The sequence below is a fragment of the Vidua chalybeata genome, chromosome 6, assembly GCF_026979565.1.
Source record: "Vidua chalybeata isolate OUT-0048 chromosome 6, bVidCha1 merged haplotype, whole genome shotgun sequence".
Lineage (NCBI taxonomy): Eukaryota > Metazoa > Chordata > Aves > Passeriformes > Viduidae > Vidua > Vidua chalybeata.
The window spans coordinates 44,738,620-44,758,793 of record NC_071535.1 but is presented as its reverse complement, the minus strand read 5'-3'; the positions used below and the strand labels follow the sequence as shown (position 1 = coordinate 44,758,793).

Genomic DNA, 20,174 nt, shown 5'->3' with positions numbered 1-20,174 from the left:
GGTTTTAATCCATTTAGAGTGTGATTCTTCAAGACATAGACTACTTTGAGAGAATAGAGAAGAACATATTGAATATACAGTCATCATCTCTCAGGAACACCAGAAGTGTAATGACCAAGCCTTAGGACATTGGAGAGGGGCTAAGTTGACTTCTGGAGTTTCCTTTTGAAGCCTGTTCTTCTGTGATTTCCAGTTGACATTCAGGAGTATGATTTTTCAGATGTTCTGATGGGCTTCCTAAGTAGTAAGTCAGATGATTGGGGTGTGGTGACATTTTTAAAGAGAGCTGCATCTTTTGCACACTCAGCCTATCTTCCTTCTTCAAAGGCAGTGATTATCTCACAGTTATGACTAAGAAAGAGACATTCCTCTTCCCTAACGATCATTTAGTGCATTCCTAAAATTTCATTTTTTTTAAGGCAAGCTGTGAGACACTTAAAGCTTATCTGTGGGTCTCTCTTCTTCCCAGAGCTGGTGAAAATCATTCATTGTACAGGGTGTTCTGATACTCTGAAAGAGCATCATAATTAACAGGAGTTACCTTAATACGTAATGTCGTTCTTTCCATACACATTAAAACTTTCTTGCTAGACCCACTGTATATTCTAGGAATTAAAGGAAGCAGAATATGTGGTAATCCAATTTTTCTTCCCTGACATGAAGGATAAACTAAGAAGACAGGATAGTACAAAACATTTTTCTGCAAATTTGCTGATACTTTGTTTTGAATATTTAGATCCCACTCCTGCTGTCGGGTATGTTAAGCTGAGTTTGCATAATGGAGGACTTTAGGCTAAATTCTTGGTAGCGTTTTTTAGAACATTAGCATTTATATACATTCTTGATAGGTAGACCACTGATGGGGGATTCAGTAGTGTTGGTGTTACTAACTTTGAATTTGCAACCATTGCATAAGTATTTACATGTTTTCAGGATAGCAGCTTCTAACAAATCTTTACAAAGTCGTATGTAAAGATTTTACTCAAGCCCAGCTAAATGAGGTAGCTCATATTCCCTGCAATGCCGTGCAAAGAACTTGTGTCGTGAACATTGTCTGAAGAAGGAGGAATGTATTTGAAAAACAAGTTTTTATCACATGTCGTGGCAAGCAAACTTCAGTTTCCTGAAAAGAAGTTTTCAAAAGAGTGTATGAATAAGTAGCCAAAACAAATTATTTAATTCTCGGTCCTGTAGTGAAGGTCTTAGATCTGAACACCCTAGATTGTGTGTTGACAAGGCTCATTAAATCTATGACATAAAAATCTCAATGCTTGCTACCTTCTCCATTTAACGCAGGGCTCAGATTCTGAGGATCTGTAGCATATCCATAATCCTCATATCTGATTTTCACTAAGTGCTTAATGAAGTAGTTAGTTCACATTATTAAAGTCTACAATGTATTAGAGATATTTACTTTGGTTAATATAAATCTTGAATTTGTTCCTACTTGTGTGATGGATGCTGTATTGCCTTCTGGAATGAGCTTACTGTCCAAGTCCAGGCTGTATTTTCTGTAGTTTGCCTCGTTCAGCAGACAATAATGCTTGAGAAATTTCTGCCCCCTGTGTTTGCTGAAGCACAAAGAGATAAATGAGACATCTGTGAAATTCCTGTGAAATTATTATTTTAAGGAAAGATAAAAATTGCTTGCCTCAAGAAAAAGTGTGCTCTCTTGTGGGGTTTTTGGTGTGGGTATAACCACAGCCATCACTTGGTGTAGTCACTGGGGTTGTTGAATTTGCCATACCTGAGCTGGCCTGCTGACTGGTGAGATGTGTAGAAACGATGAAAGAGGAGAATAAAGACCTTTGAACTGGTTTGACTGACTGAAGAAAAGCTGCAAACTGCTGTCTACATTTCCTCCCTCATTTTCATTCTTAAAAAGTCTTCCATGGCATGGTGTGGGGCTGTTGGGCAGAGGCAGTGCTGTGCCAGTGGACCACCACAGAAGCTGACTTCATTTATGGAGCAATTCCTTTTGGAATAACAAAGCTTCAGGGGAGGGAAATAGGACACAAATTAGAATGCAGCAATAAGAAAAAAATGACTGAGTACTAAAAATAAATCATCTGTTTTGGCATTCTGCAGAATGGCTATTAGTTCAGAGATTAAAACAAGCCTAACCATGTCTGAACAGCATTAAGGGATTGCATGCCATAGCCATGCTTAGCCATTGCCTCAGGTTGCTTATGGCAAATCACCCAAAATCTGCAAGCAGTTGCTGTCATTGACCTAAAGTATAGTTGGCACCAAAGAAAGGATTAGATGGTAAATGCACCAAATGGGATATTAAAAAATGGATATAGAAGGGACAGCTATCACTATTAGAAAAATTTCAGTTTAGAGTCTAAAATTAAAAGCCTCAGACATGCCTAGTTGTTAATCCAGTGTTTCCTCAGTGTCACAGCAAAGCCATGAGCAAGGCCTGGAGCTGTTCTAACTCACAACTGTGTTTATGTCAGCGCTTCAAACTGCAGTGGTGTTTGCTGATGATTCACCAGGACCTTGGTCCCACACAGCAACATGGCAGGTACTAAAGGTTAAGCATGTTGGCCTGCTGTGTTGGAATTATTGGGATCTGTATGAGCTGCAGTAGACTGAGGCTTCTGATACAAATAAGTGTGAGTGATGGCATCTTTTTAGCAGTGTATCTTCTGGTCTTAATCTCCTTTGGAATAATTGAAAGGAGAGGGAATACCGAAGAAAAACTTGTGACTGTTGCAAGTGGTGGAGAAGAAGAGCAAGAAACATCCTCTGAGTAAAGACTGTGCTTTATAGAAACTGTAACTCATGTCCGCTTGGTTAAAATGCAGAAGATGCCCAGATTTTGAGTGAAACATGCTTATTGCTGCCTGAAAGCTAGAGATTAGTTTATATCCTGTATGCTTCTAGTTAGTAATTAATTGCAAGTATAAAATTATTTTGAAGCTTTTAGTTAGTTATTTGAAACTCTGTAATATATGAGTAGCACAGTTATTATCTTAAAATGAAAGAAAAGTACTCAACTGTAAAATTGGTTCACAGTCATATCCAGTGTCTTGGTATGGCAGTAATTTCTGGGACTTGGAAAGCTTTTGATATGGGTCTCCAAATAGCTGCAAATAGTCTCATGCATAAGAAGCTTGAGGTTTTTGTGGGAATTGTTATTTACTCTAATTTTTGTATGATTGTCCTTGATGGTGACAGCCTTTCTTTAAATAGTTCATTAGTCTCCTCGGCTTCTTTCTCCCTTTTCTTGCTCATAGATACGACTAAAGGGCATATATTGTTCAAAGACCTTTTGCTTCATTTGAGAGCAGACCTGCCTGTTGAGAGATGATAGGAAAAAAAGTAATTTACTTCTCCCCTACCCCCAAAATTGCATGGGAAAGAGGTGGAAATGTGTAGACTTCCTTAAAAACCCCACTGAACTCCCTGCCCTGTTTGCATTCTTCTTTTGCTGCAGTTTCTGTGATTCCTCCTATCCTGGAGACTGATACTTCTTTGCCCTGTACACCTTTAGTCTTATTAAGTTTGGGAATTATATTCTTATCTTCTACATTTCTACACCATTTCTTAAGGGAGCAGAAGGAACAACAGGATGGCTTTAGTTGTCACAGTGCCAGTGTGTGTTGCAGTGGTTTCTTGGCTGAAGTCAGGAATGCACTGGCACCAAAGAGGTGATGGAAGCTCTTTGATTAGATTATGTAATTGGGTGCATTTTATAGCTGCATAATGTGGAGATCATGGAAGTCTTAAAGCCAGTGATGGGGGGAAGACACTTAAGCATCTCTGAAGAACTAAATAAAGTAACCCACAAGTTTGTCCAAGGTCTGCTTTTTGTTTAGAGCTTCTCTAGTGCTGCTTGGTTACTTTTTTTTTTTTTAAGAGTATTGATTTGTGATAGCTGCTTAGCAGTAAATTTTGCTCACAAGGGCTTTTTTTTTATCTCATTAGCTCTTTAGAACTTCGTGTTTTCATTTTCTTGGACAGCCTCAGTGCTGTTTGACTTTTGTTGACCTGTTGCAATGCAAGGAGGATATAAAATTCCTCAGATGCCAGATCTCAGTCCTAAAATGTGTTCGACCTAATGTGTACAAAGATACTGGTTTTGATATTTTTAGTTTCTTACAATTGTTATGGCGTGCCCTGGCCCAGGGGTATTTAAAACTCTGGAATTTACATTTAAAAACACCACCACCACCAAAAAAATCAACCAAACAAAAAACCTGCCCAAACGCTTGCCTTAGGCTCTTCATTGTTATTCAGTGTGCATCTTTTCAGCTGGCTTCAAAAACTGGGAGGCATAATAGCACAGGTAGTGCCAGACTGAGATTCTTTGCTTAGTCTACTTATTTTTCTGAAATATTATCTGGGCTAAATACTGGGTTGTTTTTTTTTTAATGGTGAAATGAAAATGATAGGGATTGTTAATTTACTGGACACCTGGAAAATAGGTTCTATTTGAAAAACAAAAAACCCAGTCCTGAACCATCATTTGTTCCAGAAACATTGATGATCTCTTGACAGTTTTAAAGTGCTTGTTTTATATTGAGGTCAAAAAGAATGCTCTCTTTCTTGGGCATTCTTTAAAAAATTAATTCAGGAAAGCCTTTCTTCCTCTCCCCCCCACCCCCCCCCACCCCCAATAATATGTCAGTTATCACTCCATGCTCCTGAATTAAGGTTAATGTAAATCAGAATGAATCAAATCAGTTCCTACATATAAACTGTTAAAGCATGCAGATTGATTTATTTCTCTGAGAAGCCACTTGGAGCTTTTTGGCATGTTCTCCCCCTGTCCATAAAGCTCCAACCAAATGTGTCTGCTTTTGTGTAAGAATTGGTCCTGTAGACTGGAGCCATTTGACAGATGCAAGCTGTAAGGCCTAATTATTACTTCAGGACATTACTAAAATCTTTAATTTCTCCACTGTTTTTCTTGTATTCCTCTTTCTCTGATGAACCAACTAGTGCAAGCAGATTTCAGTACTTTTGACAGGAGACTAATATTTTTAATGAGATCCATGGACTATTTCAAGGATAGTTAGCCTTTGTCTTTTTCTTCATCACAAATCATAGCAAGGAGGTTTTCCACCTGCCCCAAAAATTTTTCATATTACTGTTCCAGTTAAGTTTGCAGTGCTGGTTTAGCTATGGTTGTGTCGTTCTTTCCATAATAACCATGGATGTTTCTTTTCTTTAGGATTTATATAACTTCTGCAAAAAAAAATTTCTGTCTTCAGGTTACTCTGTGTTCCAGCCAGGACACTGTATTTTTACCTTAGTTTGAACTAGCTTTGTCACTCAAAATAGAGGAGGGCAAAAAAAAAAGGAAAACTGGACACTGTGCATTCTTGAAAATCCCTCACAGGCATGCAGTTAAAACATGACATTTTATGGCCTATTAGAGTCTCATGTCCAGTGCTCTGTTGTGCCTTGTGCTAAAAAAAAAAAAAAAAAAAAAAAAGTCAAAAGAGCCTAGATGTTAGGCTAAAGAATGGTGGAAGAGGAGGGATGGAAAGGACTGAGCTAATGAGTGACTTGCCTTGGGGGAGTTGATGAGAAATGCTTCTTTGGACAAGTTTCACAGCTGGCTGGTTGCTGCCATTATTTGTTCCTTCTTTTTAAGCACCACTGCTGCAGCAACATTGGTAAGACTGATTATTTGCTAAGGTAACTGAAAGGTTTTGGGTTTTCTCATTTTTATTTCCTTGTAGAATACTAATGTCAACACCAGGGGTGGGCACCAGGGAAGAAGTGCTTCATTTGGCAGTGGAATGGTTTTAAATGGGCTCTCTTAGACCAGAGAAGATCAGTCCCTGCCGTAGGAGCAGCTTCTTAGATTGATTTCCAGACTCCCAATTCAGGGTCTTGATGTGCTGAGAGATCCCCAAACCAGAGCAAATTTTCTAGAATTCTTGGCAATTCAGCACCTGCTGCCTGATGAAAGGATGGAAATGTCTTTGAAAAGGATGCAAAAATTGTATTTGCTATTCCATGGCGTGGCGTGTGCTCCTGTGATGGACCATGAGATTCTGTGGAGCAGACAGAGGGAAGGAAACCTTTACCTCTTTAAGTGTTTGATTAGTGCAGAGACTCAGTATACTCTGAAAAGTTCACTGAGATCAGCTTTATGATACTTGAGGGACTGCAGAGACACCCTGTTGTCAGGACAAGGTGGTGACTGGATATGTTGCTTTGGAAAAGTCCAACTGAGATAGAAGAGCTGTGAAAGAAGGCTGCCCGCATTCAGATTGTTCTCCATGTTGTCTAAGTGCATCTTCATCCTGCTGACCCTTCCTTTGTGGTGCAGCTACTTTGCTAATACCATGTAGTATTAAACCTTTGAGTAACATTGAGCTTGGTGCCTGCTAATGAGCTGAAATGTAGAGATGTAATTTTCCTGTGACAAATTTGTGTGTGAATTTGAAAGTACTACTTTTGTACAGCAGTCTCTGTGAGGCCAAGGGTAAACATACATCACCTATGAAATAAAATGACACTATTTTTTGGGAAGAGGCTCTTGAGTTGGAGCTCCTTTAATAACATAGAAAAGCCATGAAGGCCCTTTGGTTTACAGATTTGGTTTTTTTTCCTTCATCTGAATGCATTGAGAGTGCAGGCTGAAATTTTAATGGAAGGCCTGAGGAGAGGAATTTTGTTCCATGATAATTTATGATGTTTTTTCATCCTTTTAACCTGCTTTTAAGGGTTTAATAGGACTTAGCTAGTTTTGTCTCCTTTGTTTTTTCTTTTCTTTTCGGTAACTTTTATGGGATTTTTAATTTTGGTCTAAGCTTCTTTTTAGTCTGCACTTACACATTTCAATAGCCACATGATATGGCCCAAAGTCACTTCTAATAGCCACATTTTTCTTCATCCAACAGTCTGTCTTTTGTTTGTCTTTGTTCCTGTTGGATGCAGGTGGTACAAGCTATTGCAGATGAGCTGGATCAGACAACTGATTAGACCTGACCAAAAATGGGTGTTTGGCCATATCAGTTTCACAGTGTGATTCAGCAGCTGGTTGTGCAGACAGGTTTTTTATGTCTTCTTTTCTCTGTCTTTAGTTGTTTGTCAATAGCTGCTTCCCCACACAGCCTGAGTTGCCACAAATTACAGCCTGACTTGTTAAGGAAAACCAAAATTAGTGGCAATTTACATTCATAGGTTGTCCTCTGAGCTGGGGCAGCTCTCAACTACTGCTGCTGCTTTTTCAGGAGTTGTCAGTCTATCCTGGTTGCTGGAGCTGAGGAAGCTTTGGGAAGGCATCTGGGGACATGAATGTGCCTCAGCCACTCTAATGTGAGCTGTCTCAGAAACCGGTGGACTCACCTGCATGGAAGGTTTTTATTTCAACTAGAAAGCTTGTTTGACCTCACACTCGGGTGTATGTGTATTGTGATACAAGCAAGCAATTTCCATCTGCCTGGTTATCTGTATTCCCCTCTTTAGTGAGGTAAACTGCTCATGATTATATATGCTGCTGTAACTGCCCTGGAACTGGAGATCTGCCTAAATTGGGGTGGAGGATGCACATGGAGATCAGAGCATTTTAAGGTTGTGTTGTGAGAGACATTTGCTGGTGATAACTGTAGAGCTGCCTGCTCCTCCCTGTCTGAAATGATGGCCCCAGCTGCAGGTAAAGCAGCTGCAGAGCCTCTGCAGTTTGCAGGAGGATCTTGCTGTGCAAAGGGGAGACTGCCCTGCAGAAGAACATGACAGCAATTACAAATGTAGTCCCTACATCATCCCTGAAGTGTGGACAGGATTCTCTCTCATAAAATAAAGCATAAAGCTTTTTTGTATGTGTGTTTTCACAATCCACATTCATTTACTTCCTTTGTGCTTTCTACTGTGATTGCACAGCGAGTGCTGTCTTCTGAGAGGAGCTAAGGGTCTGAGATAATCCAGGTTATGAAACATCTGGCTAAGCATTGTGCAGGACTGAATAGATGTCTCTTTACCACGCTTTTCTGGAGCTCCAGTGTTAGGAGGACTTAGATGCAGCTCAGTGCTCTTGCCCAGCTGGTGCCCCTGTTGATCTCATATTGTGTGGGGAACCTGGGGAGGTGATGGGTCCAGTGCACAGATCCCTGGTTATGTTTGAGAGCTTCCTCAGGGCAAAGGCTTTCTGACACAGACCCATGACCACAAAGGCTGTAGTGGCATTGGGAAAGCAGTGTCGTTTCTCTGAGCACCCTGAGGCAGCTGTGCTAGGAGCTGGCTGTGTTGTGTTTGCATGTGGAACTTGCAGGCTGGATATGTGATGCTGGGTAATGTTTACCAGCTGTGAAATGGCTGTCCTCTTCTCACCAGACCATTTCTCTTGTAGCTGTACAATCTCAGCTTTTCATGCAGATGTTGTGTGATTTGCCACACTTTGATCTGGTCCTTTCCAATTAGTACGTGCTGTAATCTATTGTAAGTCTATTCAGGCTGCTTAAATTGCCCATTGGTGGAGTGACAGGGAAACTGGAAATCGGGAAAAAAACACCAAAAATTTAATGTCTTTCTAAGTTTCATGGATTCATGATTTATTTTTTGACAGAAATTTCAGTACACTTGATTTTATTCTTTTTTTCTCTATGGACTTGCAAAAGGAGGTTAAGCTGTGCTCATTGCCTGCTTGGATAGGTAATTAGTTGCTTCAGAATGCGATTTAGGGTATTAACTTGTAGTAACTGACCACACAAGGGTGATACTCAGTTGTAAATGCTTATAACAATCAGGTACTGCTCAGCATTGGAGGAGAATGGTAAATACACAGAGGCAAAACTTGCGAGATGATTTAATGAAGGACTTACTTTGTGCCCTGTGGGCCTGAGGTTTGATTTGCTTTAATAAGTGTGTAGAAGTTCTGGGAGTAAACCCTGGTGTCTATACCCTGCTGTATGTATGTAGCACTACAGGCTTTGCAAAGAGCTGCTATCCCAGCATGTCTTGTGGCCTCATTTGTGTGTGTGTCTCTTTCAGATACATGTACTGGACTGACTGGGGTGAAACGCCCCGAATAGAACGGGCAGGAATGGACAGCAGCATGCGAAAGATAATTGTTGATTCTGATATATATTGGCCAAATGGACTCACGATAGATCTCGACGAGCAGAAACTTTACTGGGCTGATGCAAAACTGAGTTTCATTCATAGGGCAAATCTGGATGGTTCCTTTAGGTAAGCTCTCTTTGGTCTATAATAAGGTGTAAGTTATTTCTCACTTTGTGTTCATTTTGAAATGAGACTTTTTTTCCCCCAGTAGTCTAGAATAATGCAAATACCTTATTGCTTTTTTTAAATGTAGTTCTTAATAGCCTTGCAAAAAATAACCTCACATACTATAAAACTGATTTTAAGAGTAAGAGTGTATCAGTATTTCACTACAGATTGTTCACAGCCTTCTTGAACCACAGGATTCTTCTTTTTTTAGGCTCTTACTTGTCTTGAAAATAGTTTGAAATGCTTATTTTTGACCCTAGAAAATATAACATTTAACCTGTGACTGGGGTTTTACAGCATTGTTAATGTTTTTTTTTTATCAAAAAGAAATACACATTGAGACACACTTGTCCATGGCCCCATCCAGAGATGTCCTTTATGTGTCATGCCTATTAATTAACCAATTTTGGGTTGCTTCAAACAACAAGCTGTTAGGAAACAGATTTTCCTAAAGCTTGCTGGAAAGCACAGTGTGGAAGTTTTTTGGTGGCTGCTGTCCAAGTGTGCTGTTAAGTTTTGGCTTCTGTAAACATGGAGAAAATACACTTCAGGCAGGACAAACTTAGACATTTGAGATTGCATCTTCAGTTCAGTGCAGTGCTCAGTGGGAAGGTTGTGTTGGTCCTGAAGGATGAGTGTCACATGCAGTAAAATGTCCTGCCAAAGAAATCTCTGCATTGTTATCTGGCTTTGGTCTTCAGGTAGTTTTAAATGACATTTTCATTTTCATGATTTCATAACATTTTAAATGCCTATGTCAATAAAATTGTTTTACCTTGGTGAAAAGTTGGAGTTCTATTTTACGCATTTCTGTGTAATAGTGTGTAATAGAATCATATGCCTTCCCCCCAAAAAAATATTTCCATGGTGTTTTTCTTTTTTTTTTTTTTTTTTTTTTTTCTTACTGAGTTACATTCTGTGCCTGATTTTCACAGTCATAAAAGAGCAATAGCAATATTGACATCCTTTATAAAAGACTCTCAGGTTCCTTTGAGGGCACTGTGTAAGAGCTGGATAATGGTGGCATTGTAGTAAGTGACAAGTATTGACCGACAGTCCAGAGCAGAGACGAGGGAAAAGGCCTTTGTGGAAGGCAGTGGTAACTCCAAGTCTGGCTGCAGGTTCGTAGACAGAAAGAAAGATTTTCATATAATTCAGCATGAATATGTTTCTCTGATTTGGGGGCGAGTGGCAGAGTTTGAGGTTTCCAAGCTGTTTCTGGAGTTTTCATGCACACACAAATTGTACAGACTTTACTTGCATATGTGTGTAAATCTTGAAGTATTAATTGGCAAATAAAATCTATTCTGCTCATTTTAAGGTAGAGAAAGGCCACCTGAAAAGAAGCAAGACTTTGAATATACTAATTCCAGCAATCTATTCAAATTACTTTGTGATAGATCAATGCCTCACCTCCCAAACAGATTTCTTTTGACCCATAAATCAAATAGTATTTTAGGAAAAAATACTGTATTTTGCATTAAGAAAAAATTGGGTCACTCTTGCATATTTTACTGAGCTGTTAGAGCATGTAAATGCACACTTGAGGTCAGAATATCCCTGTACAGGGTGCTTTCTGGACGTTCCTGATGTCTGACTGCATGTGAACTTTTAGGTATTGTCTGACATAATAACTCTGAAATTGTAATGGATATTGATAAGATGCCATGAAGATTGATCTTAATCATAACTCCTTTTAAATGAAATTTTTATTTATTCCCTTTTCCATTCCACTGATCAGTGTTGAAACAGATGTCTGTGAAGTTGGGACTCCTGGTGTTAAGGTGTACTTCAGTCAGGGCTCAGACTAGATGGTAACTTTAGAAGTTGTTTCTGTTCCTTAAACATGGAGCAAACAAGTTTCACTCATCCATGACAATAAAGAAATCTGTGATGTTTTAAATGCTTCCACCCTTCCCATCCCAGAATCCATTCAGGATTACCTCAAAATTTAAATAAGAAGGAAATTTGCATTCTGTGTAGTGGATAAATGTTACTGGAGCAATCTGCCTCTTAGCAAGCTTCAATTTGCAACCACATTTTCTGGAACTATTTCAAGGGATGTAATTACAGGAGAAAGGGAGACTTGATATCTAAGAATGATGGAAATAGGGGCAATACATACTGGAAAGCAGCTGTTACGATATTAGGATACAGCCACTGCTGTTATTAGTTAAGAGGAAAGAGCAAGGGTGAGAGTGGAAAGAGAAAGTGAAATTAGTATTTGTATTTATTCTGTTGTGTTTTATGATAAGCAGTAGTGGTAATTAGACAGATTTTTTAAAACAGTTTCAATTTTATCTCTAGAAGAGAAAGATTATTAATAATTTTGTTTTCTCATGTATATGCCAGTACTTTTGTGCATGTGTCAGTCTGTTTTAAACTTGTCCATTTCTGAATATATATCAAGAATTTTGGGGGTGTTTTTTACTCCCTTCTACCCTGGAAAATACAGATAATTACCTATGCTGCTCAGAATGAAACAGTCCTTTCCCTGCCAAATGTTAGCTGGTTTTTGTTTTTCTTTAAACATCTTCAGTGGAAAAAAAAAATTGAATGTAGATTTAATAGAGGTATAAGAAAATTAAGTTCCTCATTTTCCTTCAAGATGAGACTGCGACTTCAGCTTTCTCAAAGTCATATGATGAAAATTTTTGAATAATGCTTTGCTGTGTCACAACACTGGTTTGAAAGGTGTGTGCATACCTTTGTGTATACATAAAATACATGGATTTTGTGAAAACTGAATACCTAGTGTTTTGACTGAGGAATTGTCCAGCATATTTTCTCTGCCTTAATAAATATCTTCAAAACTACTGAATCTAAATTATATACATTTATGGCAGCAGGTATAAATTTTGGGATCCTGTGAAAACTTGTTAGAAATGTCATGTGTTTTGTGGCTTCCAGTTAATCTAATTCTTGGAGGTGTGGCTGTATGTCATTGAAAAACTACCTCAAATGTTTCTGATTTGTATTAATTATAAATATTTAGTTTTAGGAAAAGCATAACTGACCTTTGCTCTACATTAAAAATCAGTCTGAAAAATACTTACTTCTGCTGAAGAGAAAATTAAGAGGAGGTCATTTAATGAGACTCCTAGGTAATTTCTGCCTTTTCCTGCTAGGAGAAAAGACTGACTGCAGCTGAAGTTCTGAGCAAAGATGTCATATACTGCTGTAATCAGAGGAGCAGTTTTTGGACTTAAGTTTCCTTGAAAAGTCACTTATGTTTGGGTATTTGCACAGCTCCTGAAGTTAAGGAACTTAAGGGGTCAGTGTAGAGCCTGAATCAGATACTTTGATGCTCTGAAACCCAATATGTTTGTGTCCTTATTGCTGTGAAGGGGTAAAACCTTACTTCACATTTTTCAGTCTGCTTCTCACTTTTATCACCAGGTGAATCTCTTGGTTCTGTGAATTTGTTGAAAGATGACAGTTCCTACATGAATTTCTACAGTGCCAAATTTTTTCATGTGTGTGTGGTAACAAATGAAAGCAATCAATTTTTTAATCCTTACTCTTTCTCCCAAAAAGGCAAAAAGTTGTCGAAGGTAGCCTTACTCATCCGTTTGCCCTGACGTTGTCTGGGGACACTCTGTACTGGACAGACTGGCAGACGCGCTCCATCCACGCCTGTAACAAAAGGACGGGAGAGAAGAGGAGGGAGATCCTGTCTGCCCTCTACTCGCCCATGGACATCCAGGTCCTGAGCCCGGACCGGCAGCCCTACTGTACGTCCTGCTTTCCCTCAAAGCCCTGCATGACTGGTACTTCTCTGTCAGGGAGAATGTCAGTCAGGAAAGTGACCAGTGTGGAGTTTCAAAGTTCTACACACTTGTCAAGGGATTGATTGCTAAAGGTAGAGGTGCTTGAATCCTGTGCCTTGCTTTGAGTATTCCGGCCTGAATTCGTGTGAACTCACTCACTGTCCCAGTTGGTAGCAAAATCCAAAATCCAGTGCAGTACTTCAGTGACTTCTTTTGGTTTGGAATATTTGAACAAGAAAACAAAAACAGTACCATGGCATCTTTTTAATGCCATTGCTTTAAAGACAACTGTAAGAAATGCTTATAATTACTTTTTTTAATAAGTAAAATTGCCACAAAACATAAAATGTTTGTGTTGTACTTATAAGTGCCACTTTTTGCAGTCCAAACTTGATCATGGTTGTCTTAAATACATATAAAATAGTTTGTGCATGTCTTAGTATGGAAGGGTTTTAGTTTTGAGCTTTCATATGGACACACATGTGCCTCTATTTTTCTATATATTCTCTGGTGCTACTTCAAAGGAAGTAGAGTATTGAAAATTGAGTAGAGCTGCATATATTTTGTATGTTCATGTGATTCCATGTGGCAGCTGGTCTAGGTTTTGGAGTTTTTTTAGGATTGTGAGAATGGGATGTAAAATGTATATAATTGAGTAGCTCTGGAGAGAATTGACTCTTGTCCAGAGGAAATAATCTTGCCTTTTGGACTGGCTTCTTTCATTATGCCAACTCTAAAATCTGCTTCCCTAAAGATAACATTTGTTATTCTAAAGAAGCTAACAGGATATGAGAAAACAGGCCTGAAAGTAAGCAAAAGGAGTTTGGAGATAATCTTGGGGATGGAAAATGTGCAAGTTTTCCTTGAGGTTGCTGGGTATGCACAGCACTCTGGTCTATCTCACAGCTCCAGATAAGAGTTTGTCTGTGCTGAATTCTGTCATTGCTTTTAGCTCCAGGAATGTCCCAGCCTTGGGTCATAGTATTTGAGTCAGTCACAAAGAAGATACAGCACACAGAGAAAGAGCATATGCTGAAAATAGCTCAGATGCCATTGACTTCATTAAGATCAGGCTTGGATTCCTTCCTCACTGTTTTTTTTTTTTGCGCTGTGAGTGTCATTGGAAGTAACAAAGGTCAAATTAGCCAGACGTTTTGTGCTTTTATATTAGAGTAGTTCAGACAATGATTCAAACAGTTTTGCAGAAATCTTGCAAAAGTTGCAAGTATTTTTTATAAAGTATTTTTACCAATAATTACTTATTCATACAGTTTCACATCTTTTTTTTCTCCATCTAAAGGAGAAAGGAGCATTCAGTTCTCATATGTCCATCCCTGTCCTGTGCATGCAACAGTTCTGTAATGTAGGAATTGTACAAATTGTTGTTTTCTTGTCTTTTATAGAACTGGTCATCCCATCAGTTGCATACATCTCGATTTAGGTGCCCCTAGAGTTAAGATGCTGGGGAGGGGGGGAAATCAAGCATTTTATATTGTGATTCCTCTGGTTTTTAGCACTAAAGCTTATGCCAGTCATTTGGGATCTGCAATTTCTTCCTCATGGAGAAAACAGAGCTTATGGGCTTCTAGAAAAATTAGAATAAATCTGCTTTGTTTCTTGAAGTTCACACTCCATGTGAAGAAAACAATGGTGGTTGCTCCCATCTGTGCCTGCTGTCTCCAAGGGACCCCTTCTACAGCTGTGCCTGTCCCACTGGTGTGCAGCTGGAAGACGATGGCAGGACGTGCAAAGCAGGTAGGAGCTTACTTGGCTTTTTTCTACAGTCACAGTGTTGGTGTGGTTTGGATTCACTGCTTCAGAGCTGATCCTTGAAGAAGTGAGTTGAGAGGAGCTGCCTAATAAACTAAAATATCATTTTGCATTCAGACCTCCCACCAAGCTACCAAAGAGAGTGATTTTTATGAACTAAAGTAGTCCCTTGTAGTAGAAATCAGAGACTTTTGTCTGTGTTTAGGGTTGCTAGTTCTCTGCAGGATTGAAGTAATACGTGGAACCCATTGCTAAGGATTTTATTAGAAGTAAGTTAATGTAGGACATTTTTCTGTTTGGACAGTGGAGAAACTTCTGCTCCCTCCCATTCATTGTCCAGAAGAGATCTATGATAAAGTAGTGGTGGCTGAGTTGTTGAGAGAACTGGTAAAATACTGTTCTAGGTGAGTTGCCCATGTCCCTGAGAAGTAGGACAGGGTTGTGTATCACCAATAAGTAGCTGTTTAGAGAATAATAGCTAGATTATATCTTTTAATTAGAAAGTGTAACTAGATGTGTATTTTGTATCCACAGGTTGAATGAGCCTTGTGGTATACTTTGAAAACTTGTTTTTTATTGATTGAGAAGTCTTTTTGAAAAATGCATCTTACAACAGCAGGCAACTAACTCTAATATGGTGGTAGAACACTAGGAGGCAAGGTTTTGGAGAGCGTTCTGCTGACTCTGCTGCCTATCTCCAGTGTGCTTTTGAGTCTAGTCAAATAATATAATCATTTTCTGATGTGACTTGATTCCTCTGTGTACTAGAGCACGCATAAGAGATGCCTTTCATTTGTGAACCAGAAGCACAATTTAAACACTGAAACTCCAGGGTTTAAGGGCTGGTTTTATTAGCTCATCCTACTCTAATTGAAAGGCTTATAAGGTAGTTTTGCAGCTGCTAAGAGACTTTTCCCTTTACTCCGTCCAGCTTTGGAAAGTTTCCCTTTTGCAGCTTTTAGAAACCCCTCACTGAATGCTCAGGACAACCTTTTTAGATGTTCATATTGACTTCATGTTTCTGGTAGTGGGAATGAAGGTCAGCCTGCTTTTGGCATTTTGGCAGATAGCACAAGCAGGACTGACTGCTTATACTGTGTTTTCACCTTTCCATTGTCAGGAAAGACAGTCTGCTAAGGGTTTTCTGTTAAAGGAGGGCAAAAAAGTGGGATGAGAACAGGAAATCTGGTTTTGCATAAGAATGTAGCTTTTTTGTTCAGTTTTATGGATTATTTCTTTCCCAAGCTCCACATCTTCTGTTGCGCTGTGTGCCTTATGCCAACATCCATGTGCTTCTCTTTCCCATCTTGCTAATTAACTCCTTGGTTGCAAGGAACTGACTTTTTGTTCTCCACACGAGCCCTTTGTAGTGATGTTGTAGCAGGAGCTGCAGATCCATGGGCGTTGACCACCTTCATTTTGTTCCCTGTTGGCTTGGGCAGAGGTGCACAAGTACAGAGTCACGTGGGTATGAGCTTCTTTGATTTCAGGCTGTTATGTGAATCACACAAAAGCTGCTGGGGGTTTATCTGCAGAAGGAAAAAGCATTCTGCTCTCCAAATCCCTGTCCATATGGGGAGTTTACTGGTGCAAATATAGTTATAGAATGTTACTGTATATATCTGTCAGAAAGAATTCTTGAGCAGAAAAGCCCTGGGGTGCTTAGGTGATGTTAGCTCTCTTGAATATTGAAGTATACATACATTGGTAATGTTCAGATGAGAGCACTCTGTAGCTCTTTACAAATGGTAAAGGGCCTAGGTAATTAACAAAAAATACAAATTCAGGGACAGGCTGTGCTAGTATTTGCCTTGCTGAGTTACACCTGTATGTAGTGAAACTCTGAAACTCTGGATTTTTATACTTTGACTAAACTAATCATTGATATGCTGGAACCTTAAGTATTGTGCCTGTGTTAAAATAATAGTTAATTTTCCTGTCGTTTTAGCTTTTGGTGTTCATTCTTGCTTTCTCTCTGGTTGTAAAGAGATGCTCTGAATAAATTTAAAAAAAATACCTTTACAGTAAATATCCATCAGTAATAATGGATATTAGATAGGTAAATAGATAGAAACAAACTAGTATCAAGTGTATGTTCTCCTCTGGGAATATGTATGTATTATGTGCAGGTAAAGTTTTTGTTTTGCAGACCTATGGTGCTAGGTCTGTTTTCCTCTGTTGGCTTGAAAATGTTCTACACTACCTTGAAGTTCCCATATCAACAAGCAAGGGGGTTATAACTTTGGAAAGGAAATCAGCTGCTCCTGACCATGTACTCTTAGCAAAGTGAACTTTCAAGCTCTGGTCTTTGAAATTACTTAGGAGGTTGTGTTGGACCACTACTGTCTTGTTGGATGTGTCACATGACTTTAGGTATCTGAACCTAATCTTGCTGACATAGAAGGTAATGAAGTCGCAGTTTGTAAAGCCTGTCAGAGCCTGATGGTTCTGGTTGTGCCTGTGGAGAGTGGCCTACTCAGTAGGAACTGGGAACACCTTGTAACTTTCAAGAATAACTGACTAGTGAAATTTCATGTTTCCAAATGGAGCTTCAGTTCTTAGACTAGGTAGTTTTCTTGATTTGTGTTTTGTTTGGTTTTTTGGGTTTTTTGTTCATTTGTTTGAAAGCCTTTCCTAAGCTGACTTGAGCAATTGCATGAATATTTGAGAGAGGAACCAAAATTTGGTTGCAGTCATTTAGAAGGGTTGTGTAATTCTATCAGCAAATAGGCCAGTTAAAAGCAGAGCAAAAGGGTGGAAGTTTCACAAGCTTGGGGACCTTATTTTAGTAATTTTGCTGATTTAGGACTATCCTGAATTTTTTCTTGCTTTCATTGTTTAAGGATCACATTTATTTTCTTTATGAACAGAATTATTTGGATTCATGAGTCTTCTGTTTGTGTGCAATGTCTCCTTTCAAGAAGCTGTTCTTTCTCTTTCTCTACCGGGGTTCCCCTCCTAGGATTTAGTGAGTTCTTTTGTTGGACCAGTGGTAGTTCGTAGTGTTGTGAGAAAGACAGATGTATTAATGGCTACTGTCTTGTCTCCAACAGTAAATTATTTGCTCCATTTTTACCTTGCAGGGCAGAGACTTCAGGTGATACCTGTCACCTCTTTTGAGCAGATGGACCTTCCTCATGCTTCTCATTTTCCACAGTGCACAGTGAATGACATGAATGTATCTGTTTCTCACCCCAGCTCTGATATAATTTGTACCCCTTAAAGTGAATGTTTCCAGATAAATGGAGCTGGATCTTCGTACCCTGTTCTGCTTTTGTAGAGCAGGTTTGTTTTGCTGGGCGAAGCTGCAGTCTCAAAATATTGGATAACTCCCCCTGCTTTTTCCTTCCTTCTGTGGCTTCACCATCTGGTTCAGTTCAATCACATTCAGGGAAATCTAGATGTTTTTTGTGCATCTTTCCAGCTAACTGTGATTAAACCCTGATCCTAGTCTCTTCTACAGCAGCTATGTGTCTGCATCCTTCCAAGACTGAGGTGGTTTTTGTAAACAGCATTCAGCAGCTTGTTTCTCTTATTTCTGGAAAATACATCATTTCTTTCTGCTGTGTTCAGTGTCACTGACATAGAGCTATCACTGCAGGCCTTCTAAAGGAATGTCAAAAGCCTCATCTTTTTTCTAAGTGGATATATTTCCTGTAAGCAGTCACTCGATTTCCTAAATTCCCTCTGCCTGTCAGAGTTGCATTCCCAAAGGAATTACTCTCATTGCACATAATTTCCTGATATCATAGTATCAAGTTAGCCAAAGTATATGAACTAGAATTAGTTGGATAGCATTTTAAAACCTATTATTCAGGGCTGATACCTGCAAAATATTTTCAGTATTCCACACCTCACTCTCACAAGTCTTTACTAGCTTGGCTCTATGGCTATGAAGCTGTATTAGGTAGGATAAACTGGGACTTCAGCTAATGTTCTTTTTTATTCTATTTTTTTAACTTCAGCAAGGACACTCAGAGCTACACAATGTCAGGATTAGTCCAGATCCATGCAGCTTCTGGAAGATTAAGGACCCCTAGTTTTAAAAAAAAATATTTTTCAGGATTTTATTTTGCTTCTCATTAAATGTGTAATGCTCGCTGCAGTATATAGATAAAATATTTCAGTAAATGCTACAGAATTTTACTTTACTCATTATGCAAATTCATTGCAACAATTTCATGTGGCCTGGATATCATTAATTCTTGATCCATTTTACATATCTAAATTCCTCTCTAGCCAAATTTAAATCTCTGTTAAGAAGAACCTTTTTTTATTTGCTTCCACATAAAAACACAAACTAAAACAAACCAAGCCTATCTGTGACACTGGAATCTCTTGGAGATTTAATTTTACTCTGATATATTGTTTGTTTTTCCATTTGTGTTGGGAAAGGTCATGATTCTGTTGCCTTTCTTGTGTTTGAAAGTAATGTGAGAGGCCTCTTGATAAGAAGTCATAAGGGTGGTTGAGGTATAGATGTATTTGCATGCCATGCAAAGAGTAGATGACAAATGCAACATCCAAGTTTGTCACAGTTTTGGAGAAATGCTTTTGATATTTTGAATTTTGCACAAAGAAGTGATGCCTGGAAGTAAGGGCAGTGCTAACTAAAGTATGTTGTTTTAATACACTAGGCATTGGCTCCCTATAGATCTAAGCTAGGGGGTGTCTGGACAATGTTCATAGGATTTAGTTTTAGGTGGTCCTGCAAAGAGCAGGGAGTTGGACTCAATAGTCCTTTACAACTTGAGATATTCTGTGATTCTAAGTAGACCAAGTAAAGCTGTCTTCATGAAGGGCTATGAATACATAAATACTCCACTGTCATAGCTGAAGACAAAGAATTTGGCTGCAAAAGCAACCATATTGAAATGGTACTTTAGCTTCTGCTCATGCTGATATTATTACTGAGCTCAGAAGAAGTGAATGCCCATGTGCTGGGGGACAGATTTGCGAGCTGATGCTATTCATGCAATGCTTGGTAATGGATTGCTCCTATAAGGGGCCTTTTCCTAAAGGCTGTGCAAAAGTATATTAGGGATAAATATCCACAATTGCGTGGAATCCTGCTAGTGGCTTGCCTTAATGCTGAGGTAGCTGGCAGGTTTCACAGTGAGACAGGTACCTGAATTCACAATTCTCTTAGTGGTTTCTTTACCACAGCAAATCTACCCTTACAGAAAAGGGGGTTTACACTGCTTGAGATGTGGAAATTAAACTCTTGCTGTGCATCGGCATGAGCATTCCTTAAAGCCAGCATGAGAACTGCTGCTGTATATTGAGCTTTAAGCATAACATGAGTAAAATGAAAAAGTTAATAATTTTTAGAACTTTAATATAGTCAATGGCAGGAGTTTGGTTGCTTTAAAGTGGTAACAAGGAGAATTTCTTCCCTCTTCTGCTCCTGCTCCTCAAATGTACCTCAGTTGATAG

The 20,174-nt window shown here is 39.0% G+C and overlaps 1 protein-coding gene across 1 annotated transcript in view; it reads left to right on the top strand.

Annotated features, from left to right (window-relative positions):
- Nucleotides 1–20,174, top strand: part of LRP5 (LDL receptor related protein 5) — a 124,656-nt gene that overhangs the window by 33,352 nt on the left and 71,130 nt on the right. The window contains exons 3-5 of the mRNA XM_053945411.1: nucleotides 8,959–9,156; nucleotides 12,736–12,932; nucleotides 14,592–14,723. Of these exons, the coding sequence (XP_053801386.1) occupies nucleotides 8,959–9,156; nucleotides 12,736–12,932; nucleotides 14,592–14,723 (527 nt within the window). The remainder of the gene's footprint in view (nucleotides 1–8,958; nucleotides 9,157–12,735; nucleotides 12,933–14,591; nucleotides 14,724–20,174) is intronic.